General features: G+C 36.1%; 1 protein-coding gene and 1 pseudogene across 3 annotated transcripts in view; one reads left to right on the forward strand and one right to left on the reverse strand.

The window, feature by feature from the left end:
* The window catches only part of MNAT1 (MNAT1 component of CDK activating kinase), a 290,256-nt gene that overhangs the window by 70,335 nt on the left and 192,123 nt on the right, over positions 1 to 27,798 (forward strand). For all 3 annotated transcript variants that reach the window (XM_053602544.1, XM_053602545.1, XM_053602546.1), the window contains exons 5-6: positions 9,682 to 9,822; positions 17,497 to 17,622. In XM_053602544.1, the coding sequence (XP_053458519.1) occupies positions 9,682 to 9,822; positions 17,497 to 17,622 (267 nt within the window). The remainder of the gene's footprint in view (positions 1 to 9,681; positions 9,823 to 17,496; positions 17,623 to 27,798) is intronic.
* On the reverse strand, positions 10,055 to 13,169 carry LOC128593832 (succinate--CoA ligase [ADP-forming] subunit beta, mitochondrial-like; annotated as a pseudogene).

Here is a 27,798-nt window from a genome sequence, read left to right on the forward strand (position 1 = left end):
AGAGATGCTGATATTTTCTCCAAATTTGATGAAGATAAATTTAAATTTAAAACCAACCATGTTAATAGTTACATTAATAAATAAAGGAAGAGATTGTCAGATTTAAAGAAAAAGCAAGATCCCCCTGCATGTTAACATAAGATAGCAACTCTACAAAGATAAAAGTATTAATAAGAAGGAAAAAACATAACATAAAAACATTAGCCAAAAAAAGCTACTTTGCCTATATTAATATCGGATAAAAGTAGTCTTCAGAACAAATACTGCTAGGAATAAAGAGGGATATTTCAAAATACTGTATTTTTACTCTCATGTATAAAATGCACACCCACATTTTTGGCCCAAATATTCTGGGGAAAAAAAAACTTTCATTGTAATTTTTTAATTCAATTTTCTGTTTGTTGATATTTAGGTACTTGTCTTTTGTAGTATAAAGGAATTTTAGCATTTATTTATTTATTTATTGAGACAGAGTCTCACTTTGTTGCCCTGAGTAGCATCCCGTGGCGTCACAGCTCACAGCAACCTCAAACTCTTGGGCTCAAGCGATTCTCCTGCCTTGGCCTCCTGAGTACCTGGGACTACAGGTGCCCACCACAGCTCCTGGCTATATTTTAGAGACGGGATCTCACTGTTGATTGGGCTGGTCTTGAACCCGTGAGCTCAGCCAGTCTACCTGCCTTGGCCTCCAAGAGTGCTAAGATTAAAGGTGTGAGCCACCACGCCTGGCCAGCATTTATTTTTTAACATATTAACATACAAGGCATTTTATGTAACAAATAATTGGAAAACACAAGAAGAGATACAAGATACAAGAAATTTTATGTACCGGTAACATATTTACCATATACACATCGTACAAGGCCAAGAGCTCTTGATCACTATCAATGTCAGAAGTATTATCTTCTTCACTTTCTGTATTACCTGTGTCTTCTGAAGAGTCGCTTTTCTCATCCTGGTAAATTTCATTATCCTCAGTTCCATCCATAGCCTTACTGACACCTCCTTTTTCAAACAGCTTCACAATCAGTTCCTTCTTGACACAGTTCCAAGATCTCAGGATCCATTCACAAACCTGGGTGATGGATGCTTTCTTGGTTCTGCTTGTAGATCGGAGGTCATTACCAGCTGACTGCATCCGGGATGTCCATTCTTTCTTCACTGGGGCCTTAAAGGGTTGTTTGCTGACAGACACATCAGGAGGTTGCAGGCGGTGGGTTAGCCTCAGGTATTATAGCAAGCTGGGTGCTCAAGACCGCCTGTGTTTGCTTTTGCACTTTGTATAACATGGGCTTTGAAGTGATCAAAAACAAGCAATGCTGGGTTTTTAAGTAATCCTCCAGATTACTTAAACCAGATTTTCATGCCTTCTTCGGTCATCCATCCTTTTTCATTTTCTTTGTGAAATGCTTTTCTTTTAATGATGGTCTTAGGTGGTCACTTTGTCCCATCTGCACATCAGGCTAGACCAATAGTGAAGTGTGTTTTCTCACGTCCGCTAGTTTTAACAGCCGTGGTCTTTGCGCCTTTGATGTCCACTGTTGTGCTGGATGGCACATCAAATGTGAGTGGGACCTCATCCATACTAACCATTTGCGACAGTTGAGTGTGGTAAGTCTTTTGAAGACTGGGAACATAACAGTTAAATTCTAAAGCTTGATTCTCATAGGCTGCTGGGAGTTTGGGGCAAGTTTTGTTTGTGTCCTCATACTTCACACTTCATAAAGTTAAAGCACCATTTGGGTGTCCCTGAGAAACCATCAATATTTCTTGCTCCTTCAGTTCTTTTACCCTCTTCTTGTGTCATCTTGGACAAAACAGATCCCAGTTTGATGCTATTCCAGAATCCTGGTCTTCACCTCCCGCTTCACCTCCAGCCACTTTGGAGGTTTCCTCTCATTGCCTTTTTCTGTCTTGGCTTATGTAGAAGCTTTTGTTTCTGCTGCCTCCACAATCTGATGACACTCTCTGTGGGAGGAGACCCAAAGTATATTTCGGCAGCTCTGTTGCCATGCTCTTTAGCATATGTAGTAACTATTAGCTAAAAGCTGTTAAACTGTCTTACATTTTCCAAGGAACTTTCCAATAATCTTTGTAAATACATCAGATAGACTACTAGCTTCTGCCTAAAGTATGCGAAGAGAAATACATCGCTCTTTATTGGCCAAATATGTTTTCACTTCAGATTTGTCCTAAGTTCAACAAAACTAGTTACTGAATTACAGGGTATTAGTTCATATGCCGATATTGTTTGTTTTTTCTTTCTTTCTTTCTTTTTTTTTGGAGACAAGAGTCTCACTTCATCGCCCTTGGTAGAGTGTGGTGGCATCAGCACAGTTATACTTTTAACACAGCAACCTCCAACTCCTGGGCTTAGGCAATAACTCTTGCCTCAGCCTCCTGAGTAGCTGGGACTACAGGTGCCCACCAGAATGCCTGCCTATTTTTTTGTTGCAGTTTGGCTGGGGCTGGATTCGAACCCGCCACCCTCGGTATATGGGGCTGGCGCCCTACCCACTGAGCCACAAGCACTGCCCTGTATGCAGATATTGTTACTACTTCACAGAGTTATACTATTAATGCACAAGCATAAATAAAAGAATTTAAAAAATTTATACAGATACAGAATTAGTACTATCCATCTATAAAGCACATTTTTATTTTTCCCTCATAAGTTTGGGCAAAACTGTGCACATTATGTGTGGGAAAATACATTAATTCTCTGGTTAGTGTGCTTTTGGGCAGTGGTCACAGAACAATGGAGTTTCAGTTTTATTCTTGGACATTAATTTCTTTTTCATCTCAAGGAGGGAGAAAATTCAGATGGATATTGAAGGAGTTCCCAAGAGGGAGATAAAAAACAACTCTGTTTCTTAGAAACTAAAATGGGAATTTATAATTAAATCAAGTTTGTCAGCTAAGCTTAACTTTATTTTCTCTATTGGTTACCTTCGTTGTTTTACTGAAATAGTAACTTTGCTACATGTAAACATAATTTTGGATTGTTTTAGTTATCTAATGTTGAAATTTGTTTTGTTTTGAACTATTTCAGGACTTAAGATTCATTATGAAAATATATCATATAGAAAATTTTGTGTAGGCAGATATGCAATTGTCTAATTTATACAATTTAGCTACTGTCATTTCTTGAGTATATTGTGGCTTTCTAATTGTGGGGGAAAGCAGAGATAATTTTTTTTTGGTGACAGCGTCTCTATCATCTTGGGTTGAGTGCCATAGCGTCATAGTTCACAGCAACCTCAAACCTTGGTCTCAAGTGATCCTCTTGTCTCAGCCTTCTGAGTAGCTGGGACTACAGATACCTGACACCACACTTTGCTAGTTTTTCTAGTTTCAGTAGAGACAGGGTCTTGCTTTGCTCAGGCTAGTCTCGAACTCCAGAGCTTCAGCAATCTACTTGCCTCAGCCTCTCAGAGTGCTAGGATTACAGGTGAGAGCCACTGTGCCTGGCCTCATTTGAAGTACTTTATTAGGAATTTGTAATATTCCTGATAATCAGTAATAATGATCCACTATTTGGATCATGTAACTTTATATTTTCGTTTTGTATGTAGACTACTCTTTTGTCATACTGTCTTACTGTGTTTCACTTAGGCACTTCTTCCCTGCCTTAAAGTTCTCAAGGAATTCACACTATAATCTCATTCCATTCATACCCATTCTAGCTTTCTTAAAAGGGTATCATTTCTGAGAGCATCAGTTTGCTGTAGACATTACTGCCCTTGTTCAGTAGCCTTCTATGGGTTCATCAGAAGATGAGTGCAAAATATGTATTGCTAGGTAACAATATTGCATTAGCCCTATATAACACAACAATAGAAGATTGTTTCTTTGACATTAGTGCCTTTTTTCATTCATAGTTTAAAGCTGGAAAATAATCTCGAGAGTTGTAATGAAGGGATAATATAATTCTAGGCTGGTTGTATTATTACTATTATTTTTTAGACAGGGTCTGCACTGTACCTCAAACTCTTGGGCCCAAGTCAAGAGCTGAGGAGGCTGTCACAGGACATTCCAGCCAGAAGTCATGAGCAAGGGCAGAAAGTCCTGGTTAATCACCAAGTGTTCTGAGAATTTTAAGTACTATGCTGCCAAAGTTTAAGAAGGAGCAAGCATTGAAGGTGGAGAAGGAAAAAGGACCTAGGTCATATAAGACCTTATACATTGTGACAAGTAATTTTGGCTTATAAATACCAGTTGTTTTTAGGTTTTAGTGGGTACAACTTTTCTTCAAATGAAAGCTTACTCAGAATACTATGGTTGAAGTGATAATGGAATGAGGGTTAGCCTGAATTCTTAATCTGCTTAATTTTTCTCTGGTTTACTTTAACACATTTTTTTTTTTTTTTTGAGGCAGAGTCTCAGGCTGTTGCCCTGGGCAAAGTGCTGTGGCGTCACAGCTTACAGCAGTCTCCAGCTCTGGGGCTTAGGTGATTCTCTTGCTTCAGCCTCCCAAGTAGCTGGGACTACAGGCACCTGCCACAGCACCCGGCCTTACTTTAACACATTTTATTAGGAATTCCTTGGATTCCTTAGAACAATGTTATAAAACTGGTGGTTGTTTATTGCTGTTGAAGGGTTTAAAGCAAGGTGTAATAAGATATCTTTCTTATTAGGATAGATTTAGTGATTTTTGTGGGAGCATGTCCAGAGTCTGGCAGACCAGTTGGAAGTTAATGCAGTTATATAGATGGGGTCAGAGATGACTTAAGGAATGGAGGGGTAGGGATAAATTAGAAAAAGATTTTGAAGGCTGGGTGCAATGGCTCAGACCTGTAATCCTAGCACTCTGGGAGGCCAAGGTGGGTGGATTGCTTAAGCTCAGGACTATGAGACCAGCCTGAGCAAGAGTGAGACCCCATCTCTACTGAAAATAGAAAAATTAGCCGGGTGTCGTGATGGCACCTGTAGTCCTAGCCACTCAGGAGGTTGAGGCAAGAAAGTCACTTGAATGCAGGAGTTTGAGATTGCTATGAGCTATGGTGACTATGTTTCTCTACCCAGGGCGACAGAGAAAGAGACTGACTCAAACAAAAAAAAAAAAAAGGAAAGAAATAAAAAGAAAAAGATTTTGGGTTTAAAATAGCGAATCCAATTGATGGATTATTAGTGGGTAGTAAAGAAAGGGAGAATGATTGGGTAAGGTAGAGCCATTAGAAAGAACAGAGTGGCCTTTTGTTATTTTACCTTGCTTTATTTAATTTATCTCTCTTCAATATCTTTTTCATTGTTCTCCCCCAATGTTTGACTTTTAACGGGGTGTGACTTCAAAATTATTCAATCAGCTAGCTAGCCAACCAATATTTATGGTGATTTACCTTGTCTAAAAACTCACATTCTATGTCAGTGAAAATATTGAGGCTACCAGTTTCTCAGTTGTCAAAGCCATAGACTCATTTCGTCTCTGGGAAGTGTCTTTTTCTTGTTGTTGAAACACTTGCCTTCCGTGGAGCCATTCCGTTCTCTTCTTGTTTTATCCGTTTATCTTTCCTTCCTGTCTTTTATTATAAATATAGATTCCTCTCATTGATTCTCTTTCTGAGTTAATTCTTTGTGCTGCTCATTCTCAGATTCTGTAGCCCATTATTTTTCTTCTCATCTCCCAGAGAATTTCACTCTAGCTGAGGCTAGAGTGCTATGGTGTCAGCCTAGCTCACAGCAACCTCAAACTCCTAGGTTCAAGAAATCCTTCTGCCTCAGCCTCCTGAGTAGCTTGGATTATAGGCACCCACCATTATGCTTGGCAAATTTTTCTATTTTTATTTTTAAGGTTTAAAATTTTTGAGACAGAGTCTCACTCTGTTGCCCTGGATAGAGTATCATAGTACCATAGCTCACAGCAACCTCAGATTTTTGGCTCAGCCTCCTAAGTTGCTGGGGCTACAGGTGCCCACCTGTAGCCTGTCTAATTTTTCTATTTTTAGTAGAGATGGGGTCTCACTCTTGCTCAGGCTAGTCTTGAACTCCCGAGCTGTAGAGATCCTCCTGCCTTGGCCTCCCAAAGTGCTAGAATTATAGGTGTAAGCCAGCTTCCTCTTTTGGTAAAGAGGGAATAATATTTCATTTATACCACATTTTCTTTATCCATTCACCTGTCTATGGGCATTTAGATCGTTTCCATATCTTGGCTGTTGTGAACAGTTGTACACTGAACCTGGAAGTGTGAGCATCTCTTTGAGATTCTGGTATCAGTTGCTTTAGATAAATAACCAAAAGTGCCAGATCATATGTGGTATATATGTGTGTGTGTGTGTATGTGTGTATATACACAGGTGTCCATCACACATACACACACACACTTTTCTTGCTATCCATCCATCCATCCCTCCTTCCCTCCCTCCCTCCCTCCCTCCCAGTCAGGGTAATTGGGATCTCCATCACTTCAAACATTTATCATTTTATTGTGTTTAGAACATTAAAATTCTTCTCTTCTAGATATTTTGAAATATACAGTGAATGGTACTATAATGTTTTGAATACTGTAGCTTTGTAATATAATTTGAAATCAGGAAATGAGATGCTTCCAGTTTTGTTCTTCTTTTTCAAGATCACTTTGGCTCTTCATGGCCTTCATGGTTTTATATGAATTGTAGAATTTTCTCTATTTCTGTAAAAGTTGCCATTGAGAGTTTGAGAGGGATTGCATTACATCTGTGGATCGCTTTTGGTTAGTGTGGATAGACATTTTAATAATATTAAGTTTTTCAATTCATGAATATGACATGTTTTTTTATTTGTGTTTTCAATTTCTTTCATCAATGTTTTTGTGGTTTTCAGAATTCAAGTATTTCACCTTCTTTGTTAAGTTGCTGTTGTTACTCCCTAATTTCCTTTTCAGATATTTTGTTGTTTTTAGAAATAGAACTTATATGTCACTTTTATATCTTGAAACTATTTATTAATTCTAGCAGTTTGTTTTATTGATACTTTAGGGGCATATGTATATAATATCATGTTGCTTTTAAATAGGAACAATTTTACTCCCCCCTCCCCCCCAGGTTGGGTGATTTTTATTTCATTTCCTATCCTAATTGTTCTGGCTAGAACTTGCAGAACTGTGTTGAATAGAAATGGTTAGAGTGGGTGTCATTGTCTTGTTCTGGATCTTAGAAGAAAACTCTTTCAGTTTTTCACGGTTTCATGAAGAAAACTCTTTCATTTTCACTTATCATAAATGGCCTTTATTATGTTGAGGTTCTTTCCTTCTGTTACTGGTTTGTTGAGAGTTTTTATCATGAAATGGTATTAAATTTTACCAAACTTTTTTTTCTGCGTGTACTAGTAAGAGTATATGATTTTTATTCTTTATTCTGTTAATATATTACATTAACTGATTTCTTATATTGAATCATCCTTGCATCCCATAAATAATTCCTACTTGGTCATGGTGTATGATCCTTTTAACGTTCTGTTGGATTTAGTTTGCTATATTTTGTTGAGGATTTTTGCATTTGTGTTCATCGGGGATGTCTGCCCGCAGTTTCTTTTCTTGTGGTATCTTTGTCTGATTTTAGTATTAGGCCATTAATTCTGGCCTTACAAGGTAAGTTTGGAACACCCTTTTCTTCTGTTGTTTGGTAGAGTTTGAAAAGTTTAATTCTTCTTTAACTGCTTAGCTGAATTCATCAGTGAAACCCTCTGGTCCTTCTAACCTTTTCTTGGTTAGAAGGTGTGATTACTGATTCAATCTCTATACTAGTTACAGGTCTGTTCAGATTTTCTATTTCTTCTTGATTCAGTGTTGGTAGGTCTTATGTTTCTAGGCATTTATCCATTTCTTCTAGGTTGGTGTGTAAATGTTCATACTAGTCTTTTATGATCTTTTTTATTTTCATAGCATCGGTTATAGTGTTATTTCTTACACTTTTATTTATTTATTTGAGTCTTTTCTCTTTTCTATAGTCTTGCAAAAAGTTTGTCATTTTAGTTTATCTTTTTTTTTGCAGTTTTTGACCAGGGTTGGGTTTGGACCCACCACCTCCAGCATATGGGGCCGACGCCCTACCTCTTTGAGCCACAGGCACTGTCCTGTTTCAAGAAAACCAGTGTTTAGTTTGGTTGAGTTTTTTTCTATTGTTTTGTATTTTCTATTTCTTTCATTTTTGTCCTGATCTTTGTTACTTACTTCATTCTGCTGTCTTTGGGTGTAGTTTGTTATTCTTTTCCTAGCTTCTTGGTATGAAGTTAGGTTGTTTATTTGAGATCTTTCTTCTCTTTTAATGTGGATGCTTATCCTGGTTTTTTTGCATCCCATGAGTTTTGGTGTGCTGTGTTTTTGTTTTTGTTTGTCTTGAGGTATTTTCTTATTTCCTGTTTGATTTCTTCTTTGACCTGATGGTTCTTAAAAAGCATGCTATTTCATTTTCGCACATTTGCGAATTTTCTAATTTTCCTTATGTTGTTGTTTTCTGGTTTCATTCCATTGTGGTCAAGAAAGATACATGGTGTGATTCTTATTATCTTAAATTTATTAAGATTTGTTTTGTGACTTGACTTTTGATCTATCCTGGAGAAAGTTTTGTGTGTGTGCTTGAGAAGAATGTATTCTGCTGCTGTTAGGTGGAACATTCTGTATATGTCTTTTAGGTTCATTTGGTCTATAGTATTATTCAAGATCTCTGTTTCTTTTTTTTTTTTTTTGTAGAGACAGAGTCTCACTTTATCGCCCTCGGTAGAGTGCCATGGCATCACACAGCTCACAGCAACCTCCAACTCCTGGGCTGAAGCGATTCTCTTGCCTCAGCCTCCCGAGTAGCTGGGACTACAGGCGCCCAGCTATTTTTTGGTTCGCAGTTCAGCCGGGGCCGGGTTTGAACCCGCCACCCTCAGTATATGGGGCCGGCGCCTTACCGACTGAGCCACAGGCGCCGCCCAAGATCTCTGTTTCTTTACTGATCTGCTATTTGGATGTTTTATCCATTATTGAATGTGGGTTATTGAAGTCTCCTACTACTTTTGTATTGCTGTCCATCTGTTTACTAGTCAATGTTTGCTTTATATGTAGGTCTTTTGATATTGGATATATATATGTTCATAATTGTTATATCTTTCTATATGTTGGTCCTTTTATTATTATAAAATGTTCATCTTTATCTCTTGAGAGTTTTTGACTTAAAATCTATTCTGTTTCTTATGATGTTCTTTATCTCAAGAAATGGTGCCAGTATCCATTTGTGTGTTCAAGCCGTGTTTGGCCAATCTTCATGTTCCGTTGATGTTCACTCTTTATCATTTTTCAAACCTGGGTTTTTCTCTGTTTTAATTATTACTTTATTTAGGGCCATTATCATTTCTTATCTGGGTTATTGAATATTCTAACTAGCTTTCTTGTTAGTCTTGAACCCAATTGATCTCTTCACTTTCCTGCTTTTAGTCATCTTTCTAAACCCATCCTTCAAATTCCATTAATGTGTTCCCAGTTGCCTTAATATGGCACAAATTCTATTAGTATGGTATAATGGAACAGTTGTTTTCTTTAATAGTAATATGTCTAAATGAAATAAAATGAAATCTAGTTCCTTCAAAATAGAATTGGTGCATTATTAAACAATAAGTGACTAGCAGGTGTTAGGCTTCCAATAAAGAAATTATCAGAGCTTTGTGTAGTATTGCTTTTGGTTACTCAATTTATTCCTTGTTGTATATAAATTTCTGTTTTAGACTCGGGAACAGGAGGAATTAGAAGAAGCTTTAGAAGTAGAACGACAGGAAAATGAACAGAGAAGACTATTTATACAAAAAGAAGAGCAACTTCAGCAGATTCTAAAAAGGAAGAATAAGCAGGCTTTTTTGGATGAACTGGTATGTATTAATGCTAATTGTGATTAAAAAAAATTATTCTTTAGGGTTTACCTTTCCTATTTACTATGCTGGATAATGCCATTTAAATGGTCTTTCCAGAGTGTTTGTGCTCTGGTTCACCTTTAGTTTTAGTAGTTATCTGTTGACACTACTATATCTTTTGCTAAATAAGAAGTTGTTTGCTGCTCCCAAACAACATTTTTTTATGCTCACAGTTCTGTGGGTTAGGAATTTAAGCTGATTTTTTGGCTTCTCTTCTTTGCCGGTTTATTGTCAGCGTGCCTTTCCACGTGGTTTCTGTAGTGGTGTAGTTGGACTTCTTATATGGTGGGTTAGGGCTACAAGAGAGAACCTTCCAAGAGTAAGAAAATAGAGGCTATTAACGTTTTAAGACTTGGGCTGAGAAAGTGTCATAGCATCGATCCTACCATATTTATTAATAAAAGAGCCCACTCAGTTTCAAGGAGAATGGATATAGATCCTACCTCTTGTGGAGAGGATTGTAGTCATCTTTAATCCATATAGTAAATGCTTGGAAAAATTATTTTTTCCAGAATTTGGGGCAATACACATTCATTTGTTACTCAGTTTGTACCTCAAAGTGAGTTAGTGATGGGAATTATGAAAATGACTTTAACTGTAATCTGTCTGACCCTCATGCTTGTTTGTATGTTGCCAACTGCTGTGAAGGATTTGAACATGGTGTTGTTTCTGGACGTGGCACTCTTCATGGACCTCAAAGAACAATGTTAAAATGTAGTTCTGGTGTATTTTACTTGTATTCCTTTTTATTTTTAAAAACTATCTGTTAATATCCATTTTATTTTCAGGTAATATTATAACTGAGATAAGCCAATAGATTGATAATAGATTGTATATTTTTAAGTTGAGTAAAAGACATTTTTTTGGTGTACTTTTTTCTCCTGATTAATACTGGTTTTCTAACAATGTGCCTATTTTCAAGTATTTTGGCTTCATGCTGAGTTTATAGTGAATCTGGCTACTCTGCAACATAAGTATTTTTATATTTTTGCATTTAAAAATAATATATTTGAGGGTGGCGCCTGTGGCTCAGTGAGTAGGGCGCCAGCCCCATATGCCGAGGGTGGCGGGTTCAGACCCAGCCCCGGCCAAACTGCAACAGAAAAATAGCCGGGCGTTGTGGCGGGCGCCTGTAGTCCCAGCTGCTCGGGAGGCTGAGGCAAGAGAATCGCGTAAGCCCAAGAGTTAGAGGTTGCTGTGAGCCGTGTGATGCCACGGCACTCTACTGAGGGCGGTACAGTGAGATTCTGTCTCTACAAAAAAAAAAAAATAAATAATATATTTGAAAGAAATGGCAATGGTTTTGCAAATTATTGTTTTCTTAGCTCTCTAAGTAGTCAGTATTACTAGATCATAGCAGTAATATTAACTGAGTTTTATGATCATGGATTCATTCCCATGTTGTTTGATGCTTATAATGCTCTATGATGTTGATGACATCATAGGATAGAAAAATCTTTCTTTCCAGCAAAGTCTTTCCATTCTCTTCTTCCCTCCCCTCCCCTTCCCCCTGCCCTTCCCCTTCCCTTCCCTTTCTCTTCTTTTCTTTCTCTTCTTTCTCTTTTTCTTATAATTTATTTCATGAGACATTTTTGGGGTTAACACACTTAGCTCCTCTGGGTGTATGTGTGTATTTTTCTTTCTTTCTTTCTTTTTTTAAAGCTTTATCTTCATATTTATTTGATTTATCCAACAATAACAAAAAGGAATGTTGCAAGTGACATTCTGCAGGAGAAATGAAAAGACTGGCTGCAACAAAGTAAACTAGATACCTGCATTATGCATTCTTTATATAAGCAGTCCATTCTGAATAGAATAATTAAATTCAGACCAAATGCTTTTTAAAGTTTGTGTGCTTAGATGGCAATTATAATTGCCCCAAACTAAAAAGGAAGAGAACAATAACAGAACACAGTATTTTTAATAGTTACAGCACATTTAACACCCTCAGCCATCACTGGGTTTTCGGAACACATTGGCGACTGAAATTTCACATCCACCTGGGCTTGCTTGGCTAAGTTCACTGTTTCAGAGAGCTTTACAACCATTTGAGTAGCTTCATCTAAGTCATCACAAGCAAGAAATATAATACCACTGGCTGTTATGAGAGCTTTAGCATCATCAACTCATGTACCCTGTAACCATACCACAACAGGTATTTTCATTTCCCAATCTTTTACTGCCATGTCTATACCCTGTGCAATAACATCACATCTCATGATTCCTCCAAAAATGTTGACCAGAAAAGACAGTACCTTTTTATCTGAAGTGGTAAGCTTAAAGCTTATATGCTTTTGTTACTTGATGGACTGTGGCACCACCACCAATATCAAGAAAGTTGGCTGGAGTCCCTCCATGAATCCTTATTAGATCCATTGTGGCAATAGCCAAACCAGCATCATTTACTAGACAGCCTATATTTCCATTGAGGCCAATGTAGTTGAGATCTGCCTTAGCTGCATCTTTGTCCTTTCATCTCCCTGGGTCCAGTCCTGTAGAGCAAAGATTTCCATCTGGTGATAGGCTGAATTAGAATCAAAATTGATCTTGCTTCCATACACAGCCTATCTCCATCTGAATCTTCTACTATCAGATTTATTTTTACCATAGTTTCATTGTATTTCAGAAAGAGGTTGTAAAACTTGACCATGTTTTTTATGCAGCAGAATCCATTGTATTAGATAGAAATCCCATCTTCTGTGCAAGCAGAAGAGCTTGTTCCTTCTTGATGCCTTCTACAATATCAACAGGTTCTTTAACTATTGCCTTGGGGGTCTCAACAGCAACTTCAATGTTGATACCACCTTGAGAACTTCAGATTAACAGGGGACTTTGAAATGACCTTTCCATTGTTATTGCAAAGTTGTATTCTTTTCTGGGATATTTTTGCTCACAGACCAATACTTGATTGCATATTCTGCCCTTTTCTCCTATTTGCATGGTAAACAACTTTTTCCCAATCATTTGCTAGGAAACAGCTTTTGCTTCTTTTGGAAGGAAAACTGTCTTCACTCCCCCTTTCAGACTGCTTCCAAATATTCCTTTTCCTCTACCACCAGCTAAAACCTGCACCTTTATCTTTATCTTTTGAACCTAATTTTTTGGCAATTGCATAAGCTTCCTCTAGTGACTTTGCCACAAATCCTCTGGGAATGGAGACGCTAGCTTCTTGCCACAGTTCCATACTCATGTACTCATGTAGTGAGAGATTTCTTTGCTGTTGTTGCTGTACTGGTGGTCCATGATTATTAAAGAATCCAGAACTTCCCAGAGCCTGGGCAGCAGCCTGCAGCACTGTCTGGGGTCTGTGGCTCCGAACGGTAGCGGCTAGAGGTTGCCTTTTCTGAGAGCGACCCTGTCTCCCGTATATGTGTATTTTTCTAGTGTGATTTTCCTCAAAATGCATTTAAGCTGGTTAACCAGGAATAAAAATAGGAAAGCAAGATTAAATTAGAAGTAGGTGAGGCTGGGTGTGATACCTCACGCCTGTCAAGTCCTAGCACTCTGGGAGGCCCAGGTGGGTGGATCGCCTGAGCTCACAAGTTCAAGAGCAGCCTGAACAAGAGTGAGACCCTCATTTGTAAAAATAGCTGGGTGTTGTGGTGGGCGCCTATAGTCCCAGCTTCTCGGAAGGCTGAGACAAGAGAATCACTTGAGCCTTAGAGTTTGAGGTTGTTGTGAGCTGTGACACCATGGCACTCTACCGAGGGTGACAAAGTGAGACTGTGTCTCAAAAAAAAAGAAAAATAGGTGAAAAAGTAAAGGAAAAATACGGATTAGGGCATTATTAATATGGCTTTGATAGACAGTACTTACCCTAAAACCTGATCTGCTGTTTATGAGTGGAATATGAATTTGATCCTGAAAATGAGGACAGTATATTAAATGGAATAATGATATTTCCCCTAACAACTTTCTTTTTTTAGTTCTTTGTTGAACCTAATTAAATGGCAGTTATGAATATAACAATGGAAATGACACATGCAGCATGTTTTGCATTTTTTTAGATGTATATGGTGAGATATTAAAAACTTTAAAGAATGTATTAGTAAATATTGGTATTATAGTTGTTTTGAAATGTTCTTCCCCTCATCATTTTATACAAAGAGAAACACATTCTGTTTAAATAATTCTTCTCTATTGAATTAATTGAATTAATCCCAAACATGGAGCTTCGATGTAAGATAAAAATGAACTTTTAACATATTATGTTAAAAGGGTTAACATAACATCTCATATAAAGAGTTTTTAGATATTACTTTGAGGTTATCTTGCATAACAATTATTCTTGCATATCTTTTTAGTCCTCAAGCGTACTAAGTTTTGCTGCCTCATTGAGCTGCTATTGGCATGAAGCTCCCGTTTAACTCAGTGAGGCATGAAGTGAGATGTGAAACTGCTGTTGTACGTTGTGTATAATCTGGAGTTAATATTGATTTTTGTGAGTTTTTTCCTTACTTCCCACTTCATGTTTTCTTTACCTGCAAGTCATTACTATACATACTTTCTTCACTCTTTAGATCATATGACATAGTGGTTAAGTAATTCTTAGTAATTTACTGTATTCGTTAGTTCAATTAATTACAACAGATTGCTTCAGAATGCCACTGCAGTTTGAATTTCTAGTTTCCATTTTAAGAATAGTTTTTAAAAATTTTTATTTACGTCTATTTTTCAATCTTCTTGAACCCTTATTAACTAAATCAAATAATATATTTCTTTTTCTGTGTACGTTAGATTTTATTAAAACAAGTTAGCATTTATATATATGTCTAGAAGCTTAAGTCTTAGAATATTCTCTGGACCTAATTTACACAAGTACTACTTATTAGATTTTATTTTTTCCTCCTGTTTTGGGGTTTGGCCCTTGTGCCAAAAATCACTTTTTAACTTTTTAAAAAAGCATTGGCATTACATTATACTGTATGTGAGAGAATTTTAATGTTATGGTCTTAATGTTTATGGCTGAGCATTTGCCCATAATGTTGGCTAAAAAGTCGATATAGTTAATCCTGACTGTAAATTCAATTTTTAGGAACAGTTTGGAAAAAGATTTTTAAATAGGTCCTGACTTATTAAACCTTTTTTTATATTCCTGTTTGAAAATTCTCTTCAGTTTATGTCTTAAATTTTGTATGGGCTAATATTGTTGTCAAACTCAGTAGGTGATTTTTATTAGAAATATTGTTTGCCAGATGGCTTGCTTAAAGTCAGTTAAAATAATCTTTTAAAAATGGTCATTATAAAGCTTTTAATGAGCATTACAGGCAGTTCTTATTAAAATTTCTTTAAATATTAAACAACGTGCCTTCAGGCAATTAATATAAGTTAGGGAACCTTTCAAAGTAAAACATAGTGCTAAAAATGAAATAACTGGAAAGGCTAAATCTACATGTTAGGTATTCTGCAAAGCATGTATGTTCCACTGGTTTATTTTGCTGTATAGATATACTTTGTTATTAGGACTCCAGCTTAATTCTAGGCTTCCTTTCTAGTCTTCAAAATTTTGAGTGCTAAAATAGACTAAAGTGGGTTTGAAGTAAATTCTATGTGTTAGTATTAAAATTAAATTTAGAATCTTAGAATTTTTATTAAATTTCAGCTGTTTACCAAACATTTTAACATTCAAATTCTTTTATGTGAATGTGCAGCCAGGTGTGAAATGAGCTAAATCTTGACTAGTAACTATTTTGCAGTGAACATGTTATCTTTTATATAAGAACTGTTGTTTTTAGAATAAATTTTAGTTAGGGAAGAGTGTTGAATTCATTCATAGTATGAATTGGCAAACATTGCTTTAATTTTTTAGCCATAGAAATTTATTTTTCTTTAGTTAGTTTCTACATTTGAAAAGATAGGATGTTAAACCATACTTTTGACCACGGGCAATTTAAAATCTTTTTTTCATTTTACTTTTTATTAGAAAATTCTTAATGTAAATCTAGAATTGCTACAGGGATTCATAGCAATAAGTACAGTTACTGATGCATCACTGTTTTGTACAATATGAAAGATATTATATTCTCATACTGTAGTTCACTAATCCGCCTTCATTATTGTTACAGTCAGGTTGTGATGATTTTGCTCCTTAGTAAGATTTGATTTTATAAATCTTTTGTGTGTGTGTGTGTGTATAAAATTTCCCCCCCAAAGTAAGATTTTGCTCTGTCACTCAGGCCAGTCATAGGTCCTCGAACTTAGGCTCAAGCCATCCTCCTCCTCCTCAGCCTCTTGAGACTCCCAGTACACACCACCACACGCGGCTAATTTTGTTTATCTTTCGTAGAGATGGGGTTTCCTATGTTGCCTAGGCTGGTCTTGAGCTCCTAGGCTCAAGTGATCCTCCTACTTCAACCTTCCAAAGCAACTTCCAAGCCACCATGCTTGGCCCAGGTTTTAATCTTTGGAACATTGCTCTCAGACAGTTCTTCTGTTACAAAATCTTGATATGCAACTTTATTCTAGGACAGTTCTGTTGAATTACATTGCATATTATATGAATTACTTCCACACTGTAGCCTTGAAACAATTCCTTTAAGTATGTTAATAAGCTACATTTTAGCCTAAAACATGAAGTTTTTAGATTTGGAAAGAAAATTAGAATCTGCTATATTCGCTTTTGTACTGTGAAATTTTAGCAATAGTTTCTTCAGGACCAAATTCTGAGTAGTCACTCTTTAAGCATTGTTTTTTTTTGCAGATAACGTTGGTATAGGATATAGAAATGTGTTGGTACCTTTGTTTACAGATTTAGAAAATACTTTGTGGTGTGTGTGTGTGTGAGAGAGAGAGAGAAAGAGAAAGAGAGATTCGAATCTCCTTATCTCTTGACCTCTCTCTGCTTATGTTCCTGGGTTCATACTTGACAACTCAGAAAGGAAAAAATCTGGATATCATTTAGTTTAGAGTAAGACTTTAGCTCTGTAATACTTTAAACATGTAAGATTTCTTGTTAAACAGGATAAGTAACAGTTCACATATGAGAATTAGTATATTTGCTTGAGTTATTAAAATGTGTATGTGCAGATTGGTGTATACAGAGGCCTTGATATAGTATCAATATAAGATATCAAAAATGCTTGACTAGCATTTTGTTACTTAATTTAAAAAATTTAGACTTAATGTTTAAAAGTAAATCAGTGAAGAAAAAAGTAAATGTACTTTTGGTTATACTTACAACAGTTGCATTGTGCAAAATGGAGCAAGGATCATTTCCAAACAGTCTCAGGTAAAATCTACAGGGAGACAGTTTCAAACTTGTCTGAATTCATGGGTAAAAAGAATGCGTCTTAGATAAACATCTGATCTAAGTTGTAATACTTTGTACTATTTTTTGTGATTAACTTCTTTTTTGTTTTAATATTAATAAGTGTGGTTGGTTTGCTAGATGAAATAGGACTGTTTAACATGGAGTTTATAAAAATACTTATTTACAGGCTATTTTAATTTATGAGTGTACAACAGGCGTTTCTTACTATGGAATGTTAATATATTTTGTAAAATGCTCTCCATAAAGTGAATATTTAGTTTGACATCAGATGTTTTTATAAAAGGCATAATTTAAAATAAAAATCTTGTTGCTATTGGGTTTTCCCTTTAAAATTTCATACTGAACTTGAGCTTTTCTTATAGGAGAGTTCTGATCTTCCTGTTGCTCTACTTTTGGCTCAGCATAAAGATAGATCTACACAATTAGAAATGCAACTTGAGAAACCCAAACCTATAAAACCAGTGACGTTTTCCACAGGCATCAAAATGGTAAGCCTTATTTTTAATTGCTTGTTTGAAAGATATTTTTTCAAGAATTATGCTTTATCATTTTATATGATTTCTATAGTCAACTGAAATGTTCAGGTATTTAAGAACAGCGTCTGATCTAGGCTAAGCATCTAGAAATATGGATATGTGTAGTATAAGGAAAGTGAAAAGTAATGAATAATTTGCAAAGTACAATACAGTTTTTTTGTGTGTGATATTGGGTTTCTATGTTTTTCTCATTCTGCATGAACTTTTAAAATTGTAGTATAGGAAAACATTTCTTAAAAGAAAATCCATAAATATTGTTAGGAAGGTAGTTATTATTTGCAGATGTGAAATGGGAAAGCAAATATAACAATATTTCCCTCCAAACAGTTCTTCATCTCATATATATATTTTAAAAATAGAAGCCATTTTTAGCTTCTGGACCGTTGTAAGTCTAATTTGGGTTTTAACAATTATTTATTTTATATTTTATTGTTCATTTTGGCATTCAGAGGAAATATTTTATAAGCCAATGATATGTTTGGATGCTACTATAAAGTTGTTTCTTTTGTTTAGAAAATATATATGTTGACATATTAATTTTAATATATTTTTAACATCCAGATTTTTGAGATATAGCCACTCATATATATAGCTTTCATATTGGTAATTATATTTAACGTAGTCTTATTGGAGTAGTATAAAAAGTGTAGTTAGAAAAGACAAATATTTGAGGTGATAGATAGCCCATTTACTCTTTTTTTTTTTTTTGAGACAAGAGTCTCACTTTGTCACTCTCCGTAGAGTGCTCTACCTTCATAGCTAACAGCAACCGCAAATTCTTGGGCTCAAGTGATTCTCTTGTCACAGCCTCCCCAGTAGCTGGGACTACAGGTGCGCGCCACAACGCCTAGCTATTTTTTAGAGATGGGTCTTGCACTTGCTCAGGAAGATCTCCAACTGTGAGCATAGGTACTCCACCCGCTTTGGCTTTCAGCATGCTAGGATTACAGGCATGAGCCACCATGCCCAGCCCCACCCCATTATTCTTAATTTGCACATTCCATATTATATATAACTATCAAAATATCACATGTATCCCTAAACTAGGTATTTACAACTTTTATATATCATTAGAAACATTCAAATGGTTAGGTAAAAAGAAAGTATGGAAGCATTATAAAGGTCATGCATATGGAATTTGGAATTTGGAGCCAAACAGACCTGAGTCCAACTTTCAAGTAGTCCATTTTGCCAACTGCTTGATGTGAGCAAATTAGTAAATTACTTAGTTTCTCTAATAAGCCTTTCCCCCTCATCTGATAATAATACCTCTTCCATAAGCCTGTTGTAGATGTTAAATTAAATAATGTGAACAAAGTGGCCAGCCATAGTGCTTGGCATTTAGTAAGCTCTCAATAAATAAGGCTAGTTATTATTAATAATGACATGAGTTAATAACACAGATAGTTATGGTAATTTATTTTATAAGTCTTTATATTCTGTAACTATGTATAATGAAAAATAGCATTGGAATTGGAGTCAGAGGACTCATATTTAAAATTTGCCTTTAACATAACTGATTATAAAGTTAAAGGAAAAATTTGTCTTGTGACCTAAAACAAATTGCCTATTTTCATCATTCTCATCTATAAAATGGGGTTTATTTCTCAACTCACAGAATTGCAGAGAGGATTAAATCATATATGTCTTGGATACTGCCTGACTGTATAAGTGTTTAATAAATATGAAATAAAAATTCATTGGCATTTTGCAGCTGCTGTTGATTCACAACAGAAGGAAGCAGTCTGAATATTTTGTTTTTGTAATTAAATAATTCTACATGTATCTACTATATCTATATACAAATGCTATCCAAAACTTAGATTTTCTACTTTTTATTAAAATTTTCCATTTAAAATATAAAACTAAACCAACCAAAACTTCTAGACTCATAGTATATTGTGAAATGATTATAGTGTCTAATTTAATATTGGTAGGTATTGTCAGGTTTAGAGAAGAGCATTTCTTATTTAATCCTTTCTATGCAAAGGTATATTTTCTGTGTTTTTCTTATGCTACCGTTGTCCTGATATTATTATTTTTTCTTTTTTGATTTTTTTTTTTTTAATGTTTTCAAATTAATATGAGGGTATAATTGTTAGGTTTCAGTGTTCTCACTTCCAGGGTAAAGTTCCACTTGTAAAAGAGCCCCTCATCCAGGGGGCATGTTATATGCACTCACAATGTGCACGTTAGGTGAGCTCCTACCTCAGGCCCTCCCTCCTTCTGCCAAACTTCGTTACCCTTCCTCCCCCCTGCTTCCCTGTACGCCTGAACTAGACTGTATTAGTGTTTTATCCTTCTTATGAGCATGTAATTGTTTATATATTGATTTCATATTAGTGTGGAGTATATTGGATATTTATTTTTCCATTCTGGCTATACTTTACTAAGAACAATATATTTCAACTCCATCCAGGTAAATGTAAAAGATGTAGTCTTTATCTTTTTTAATGGCTGAATAATATTCCCTGTGTTACATATACCACAGATTGTTGATCCATTCATGGGTTGATGGGTGCTTAGGTTGCTTCCTCAACTTTGCAGTTATGAATTGAGCTTCAGTAAACAATCTAGTGCAAATGTCTTTGTAGTAAAATGATTTTTGTTCTTCTGGGTAGATACCTATTAATGGGATTGCAGGGTCAAATGGAAAGTCTACATTTAGATCTTTGAGGATTCTCCATACTTCTGTCCAAAAGACTGTATTAGTTTCCAATCCCACTAGCAGTGTAGAAGTGTTCCTTTCTCTCTACATCCACGCCAGCATCTGGTGTTTTGGGTTAATCTTTCTGGGATTAGGTAATATCTTAACAATGGTTTTGATTTGCATTTCTCTAATGATTAAAGATGATGAGCATTTTTTTCATGTGTTTCTGGGCCATTTGTCTGTCATCCTTGGAGAAGTTTCTTTTCAAATCTCTTGCCCACTTATAGAGAGGGTTGTTTGCATTTTTCTTATTGTTCTATTTGAGTTCTCTGTAGATTCTAGTTATCAGTCCTTTGTCAGATTCATACCATACAAAATTCTTCTCCCATTCCGAGGACTGTCGGTGGTACCCTTAGCTGTGCAAAAGGTCAAACCCTGGTTATTTATTTTTGGTGTTGCTGCAATCGCTAGGGGATCTTCCTCATAAAGTTTTTTCCCAGGCCAATATTTTCAAGTGTTTTCCCCACACTGTCTTCTAGAATTTTTATTGTTTTGTGTCTTAAATTTAAATCTTTGATCCAATGAGAATCAACTTTTGTCAATTGGGAGAGATTTGGGTCCAGTTTCAGTCTTCTACGTGTGGATAACCAGTTCTCCCAGCACCATTTCTTAAATAAGGATTCTTTCCCCCAATTACATGTTTTTGTTAGGCTTATCAAAGATTAAATGACAATATGTGGCTGGGTTCATCTCTAGGTTCTCCATACTCTTCCATAGATGTATATCTCTGTTTTTTTACGAGAACCATGCTGTTTTGATCACTATAGCCTTATAATATAACCTAAAATCTAGCAATGTGATGCCTCCTGATTTGTTTTTATTTCTAAGAACTGTATTTATTTATTTGGTTTTTTTCTGGTTCCATATGAATTGAAGTGCTATTTTTTCATGTTCTTTCTTTAAAGTATGATATTGGTGCTTTGATGGGGATTGCATTAAACTTATAGAGTGCTTTGGGTAGTATGGACATTTTAATGATGTTGATTCTTCCTAGACATGAGCATGGTATGTTGTCTATTTGTTGACATTTTCTGCTATTTCCTTTCTCAAAGTGTCATAATTCTCTTTATAGAGATCTTTCATGTCTTTTGTTAGATATATTCCCAGGTATTTCATCTTCTTTGATGCTGTTGTAAAAGGAGTAGAGTCTTTCATTTTATTCTTGGCTTGATGATTGTCTGCGTATATGAAGGCTACTGATTTGTGGGTATTGATTTTGTATCCTGAGATGCTGCTATATTCCTTGATCACTTCTGTGAGCTTTGTAGTTGAGTCTCTGGGGTTTTCCAGGTATAAGATCATGTTAGCTGCAAAGAGGGAGAGTTTGACCTCCTCTGTCCCCGTTTGGAATCCTTTGATCTCCTTCCCTTGCCTGATTGCGATGGCTAGGACTTGCAGCACTATGTTAAATGGGAGTGGAGACAGTGGGCATCCTTCTGGTTCCAGATTTGAGTGGAAATGCCTTGAGTTTTACTCCATTCAATATGATATTGGCTGTTGTTTTTCTTCTACTTTCTTCTTTCTGCTGCTTGATTCAGCCTGGATGATGTGTACATCACAGATTCCACCCACTTCAGTCTAATATCTCTCCCTTTGGTCATGAGCGAAAGCTGCTTCTAGTACGTACGCCATCTTTCCTGTTGTCCTGATATTATTAATCCTTGAGCTTTCCTTTGTACTAAGGCTCATAATCATTGTATTACCATTATCAGTTTACCATTCTGTCACTCTTGAGCAATCAGTAAAGGTGTTAGAGCTGCTAGCTAACAGGTTTCCATAAACCTTAGCTAGAAAAGTGATAATTGGCTATATGAATGTGTGGATGAATAAATGAGAAGATAGTTGATTAGAGTTATACCAGAGTTTATCTATTGTAAAGTAACCACTAACTTAATTCCATAAGTAATTATAATGTGAGTATCAGCGACTTTCACATTTTGGTGAAGGAAATTTTATTTCTTTTATTTCTTTTTTTTCTTTTTTGAGACAGAGTCTCACTTTGTTGCCCTTGGAAGAGTGCTGTGGCATCACAGCTCACAGCAACCTCAAACTTTTGGGCTTAAGTGATTCTTTTGTCTCAATCTCCCTAGTAGCTGGGACTGCAGGCGCCCACCACAATGCCTGGCTATTTTTTAGAGATGGGGTCTCGCTTTTGCTCAGGCCGGACTTGAACCCCTGAGCTCAGGCAATCCACCTACCTTAGCCTGCCAAGTGCTGGGATTACAGGCATGAGTCACTATGCCTGGCCCCAAAATTTTATTTCTTAAATTGGTTTCCCTGTGTTGCTTAACCTGGTCTCAAATTCTTGGTCTCAAGCATTCCTCCCACCTCAGCCTCCCAAATGGGTAGGATTATAGGTGTGAGAGCCACTATGCTCAGCTGTCCTCATTTTCTCAGGAAGCTACTTAAAACCAAATTATACTTTGTTTTTGTCATTATTGTCAGATTATCTAATACACTGTTAAGAGCTTATAGAATTAAGAATTCAGTTTTCCCTTTATTTCCTTTGGCATCTTAAAACTCAAGATGATGCAGTTTGCAGAATTTTTGGTTGATTTTTATCATTCTGTGCTTGTATCTCAAAGCAAGTGCTAATGACATGCAGTATTGAAGTGGTAGAAGTTAGGTGAAAAGACCAGAGAAGTCATGATTTTCAGGAAACAAGTCTAATGCTGATGTAGCTACACAGTGTAGGTATACGCCTCAGCAGACTATTCCCTATTGTAAATTGAGCCTGATAAGTGTGTCAGAATGAATATCTCAAAACATTATCAGAGTATATTTCTAACTGAAGGTAATACTCTAATTTTAAAAGGTAAAGGATGTTTTTGTCCTCTGGCCCAACGGATAAAGTCATAACTACTGTTCTTTATTGTTGCCTGTAATATAATATTGCTTCCCTTTTAGCAAATATGTAGGAGTTGCTCCTGTTTTCTAGTTCTTTTGTGTGTGTGTGTAACATATAATATTTTTAAAAATCTGGCTTACAGTCTTAAGTAGAAGATGCAATAACTGATCTTAAGTCCTTCACAACAGTTTTCTTCAGTTGCTGACTATGGAATTTGAAAATCTAGATAATTTGATATTAATTTCTCCTTACCTCCAAAATTTATTGTGAATTTACCCACTTCTCTTCATCTCTATTATCCTAGACTAGTTGCCATCATGTTTCTCTTCAACTACTGCAGTGACCTTCCATGTGATTTCTCTGTTCATTTGTGTACCCTATAATCTATTTGTAAGTAAGGCTTTTGGGTCATTTTCTAGATGAATAGATGGTGGAATAAATAACATTAAAAACATCTGTCAGTTGTGATAGCTTACACCTGTAATCCTAGCACTCTGGAAGGCCTTGGTGGGTGGATTGCTTGAGCTCAGGAATTTAAGACCAGGCTCAGCAAGAGTGAGACCCCATCTCTAGTAAAAAAGAGAGAATAAGTAGCCTGGCATCATTCGCAGGTGCCAGGTACTCAGGAGGCAGGAGGATTACTTGAGCCCGAGAGTTTGAGGTTATTGTGAGCTATGATGATGCCACGGTATTGTACGTAAGGCAACTGAGTGCATCTCTGTCTCTACAGAAAAAAAAAGTCAAATCATCACTTACTTGCTTAATATCTTCTAATAACATCCCGATACACTTAGAATAAAATCCACAATGCTACCATCCACTTTCTTATCTTTGAGAAAGTGCCATTTGTATGAAGAAATGTGTGGTGAAAAGGAGTTAGCCATGTGAAAAGTCCAAGCAGAGAAAAGAGCCATAATAAAAGGGCTAAGGTAAGAAACAGCGTGTTCTATAGAAAAAGAAAAAAGACATGGTGAAGAGAACGCTTTCCCTGCTTTCTCTTGCTCTAAATGAACATTATGAGCATCCTGTCTAAAGTAGCTTCCTCCCTCTCCCACTCCTGTCCTCATTATATTATACTTTTAACCCCCTTTAACATCTGTCACTGTTAGATAATGTTTTATGGGTACATTGTTTAATGTCTATCTCTATCACTGGACAATAAACTCTGTTAACCTACGAGGAGGTTTGTGTCTGACACCTATTTGATGAAAGTAGCTGTTCATTGAATTTTTGGGTTAGTGAATGACTCTTGCGTATTAGGTTCACATTGAATTCTTTGAAGATCCTGAAGTACTTCAAAACTTCTGTGCCTTTATTTATGGCATTTATTCTGCTTTGAATATACTTTACTTATTAAAAGCCTAATTATAATTTAAGCCATTGGTTAAGTGTGATTCCATGGAGCCTTCTTTTATGTGGTATTTAATTACATATTCTGCAGCCTTCCCCGGCACATTGTGTGTACTTTTGATATGCTGTAGCTCCTGCTTTGTATTGCAGCAGGTCGTGTTCTATGTTTGTCTCAGTTCAGATGAGCTTCATTGAGAAACGAATGTGTTGTGTGGTATAATTTTATGAGTTCTGAGATGGCCTAACTACCATACTGTGTCGTTAGTGGGTATACAGTGAAAAGTTTTTGAATAAATTGTTCTCTTTATTTTTCTTAACTTCACAGCATTTTTTGCTCATAAGAGACTCTCACTTGGGTCAAGAAGGATTTGATGTAGAGTACAACCAACAAAACAAAAAGAAGTCATTGATTTTATAGATGTCTAAATTTCCATCACTTTGTCACATATTCACATCGTATTATCAGTAAGAATTGCAGTTCATGTTTTCCTCCTTTTCTCTGTTCTTATCTATTCATTCTTAGCTGTAGTAAATGTTGAAATGCATATATAACCTTCTGGGAAGGTGTCTTAGGTAGTCTAGTGCTTTTCTTTTGGCATAGAGGCAGCATTTCTTTCAGCTTGACAAAGTGGTTGTTGGTGGTCTTTCTGTTTCAGAAAGTTCTGTTTATTTAAAAATGGAATTATTTGGAAAGAATAGTTTTACAATTTTTGTAGAACAGTCATTGGTTAACAAGTTTGCTTGCTAATGATATGATCTTATACTTAGAAAACCCCAGAGATTCAACCACAAAACTCCTGAAAAGGAGTTAGCCATGTAAAAAATCCAAGGATGCCAACAACAGCCAAGTTGAGTAGCACATCAAGACACAATTCCCTTTACAGTAGCTTCAAAGAAAATGAAATACTTAGGAATATACTTAACAAAAGAGGTGAAAAATCTTTTCAAAGAGAATTATGAAACCCTAGGAAAAGAAATTGCAGAAGATACTAACAAATGGAAGAACATACCATGCTCTTGGCTTGGAAGAATCAACATTGTCAAAATGCCTATTCTACTTGAAGCAATCTATAGATTGAATGCACCCCCATTAAAATTCCGGTGTCATATTTGAAGAACTGGAAAAAACAGTACTTCGTTTTGAACAGTATCAATAAAAAACCTCATATAAGGAAATTGACCAATACTTGGAAGCATGTGACCTTCCAAGACTTAGCCAGAATCAAGTGGAAATGTTGAACAGGCCTATATCAAGTTCTGAAATAGCATCAACCGTACAAAATCTCCTTAAACAGAAAAGCCCAGGACCAGATGGCTTCATGTCAGAATTCTACCAAACCTTTAAAGAGGAATTAGTACCTATATTATTCAACCTGTTCCAAAAGGTAGAAAAAGAAGGAAGACTACCCAACACGTTCTATGAAGCAAACATCACCCTGATCCCCAAACCAGGAAAAGACCCAACAAGAAAAGAAAATTATAGACCAATATCATTAATGAATACAGATGCAAAAATATTCAACAAGATCCTAACAAACAGAATCGAGCAACACATCAAACAAATTATACATCATGACCAAGTCGGTTTTATCCCAGGGTCTCAAGACTGGTTCAATATATGTAAATCTATAAGTATAATTCAGCACGTAAACAAATTTAAAACCAAAGACCATATGATTCTCTCAACTGATGCAGAAAAAGCTTTTGATAATATCCAGCATCCCTTCATGATCAGAACACTTAAGAAAATTGGTATAGAAGGGACATTTCTTAAACTGACAGAGGCCATCTACAGCAAACCCACAGCCAATAATGTATTGAATGGAGTTAAATTGAAATCATTTCCACTCAGATCAGGAGCCAGACAAGGTTGCCCATTGTCTCCACTGCTCTTTAACATTGTAATGGAAGTTTTAGCCATCACAATTAGGGAAGAAAAGGCGATCAAGGGTATCCATATAGGATCAGAAGAGATCAAACTTTTGCTCTTTGCAGATGATATGATTGTGTAACTGGAAAACACCAGGGATTCTACTACAAAACTCTTAGAAGTGATCAAGGAATACAGCAGCGTCTCAGGTTACAAAATCAACATTCATAAATCGGTAGCCTTTATATATACCAACAATAGTCAAGCTGAAAAAACAGTTAAGGACTCTATTCCGTTCACAGTAGTGCCAAATAAGATGAAATATTTGGGAGTTTATCTAACAAAAGATGTGACAGATCTCTATAAAGAGAACTATGAAACTCTTAAGAAAAGAAATAGCTGAAAATGTTAACAAATGGAAAAACATACCATGCTCATGGCTGGGAAGAATCAACATTGTTAAAATGTCCATACTACCCAAAGCAATATACAGTTTTAATGCAATCTCTATTAAAGCTCCACTTTCATACTTAAAAGATCTTGAAAAAAATCATACTTCATTTTATATAGAATCAGAAAAAACCTTGAATAGCCAAGACATTACTCAGAAATAAAAACAAAGCAGGAGGAATCACGCTACCAGATCTCAGACTATACTGTAAATTGATAGTTATCAAAACAGCATGGTACTGGCACAAAAACAAGAGAGGTAGATGTATGGAACAGAATAGAGAACCAAGAGGTGAACCCAGCTACTTACCATTATTTGATCTTTGACAAGCCAATTAAAAACATTCACTGGGGAAAAGATTCCCTATTTAAGAAATGGTGCTGGGTGAACTGGCTGGTGACCTGCAGAAGGCTGAAACTGGACCCACACCTTTCACCATTAGCTAAGATAGACTCTCATTGGATTAAAGATTTAAACTTAAGACATGAAACTATAAAAGTACTAGAAAGGAGTGCAGGGAAAACTCTTGAAGAAATCAGTCTGGGCGAATATTTTATGAGGAGGACCCCCCCCCGGCAATTGAAGCAGCTTCAAAAATACACTACTGGGACCTGATCAATCTAAAAAGCTTCTGCACAGCCAAGATCACAGTAAGTAAAGCAAGCAGACAGCCCTCAGAATGGGAGAAGATATTAGTGGGTTATGTCTCTGACAAAGGTTTAATAACCGGAATCCACAGAGAACTCAAACGTATAAGCAAGAAAAGAACAAGTGATCCCATCGCAGGCTGGGCAAGGGACTTGAAGAGAAACTTCTCTGAAGAAGACAGGCGCACAGCCTACAGACATACGAAAAAATACTCGTCCTCCTTAATCATCAGAGAAATACAAATCAAAACT

Source organism: Nycticebus coucang, chromosome 9 (genome assembly GCF_027406575.1).
Source record: "Nycticebus coucang isolate mNycCou1 chromosome 9, mNycCou1.pri, whole genome shotgun sequence".
In the NCBI taxonomy this organism is placed as follows: domain Eukaryota; kingdom Metazoa; phylum Chordata; class Mammalia; order Primates; family Lorisidae; genus Nycticebus; species Nycticebus coucang.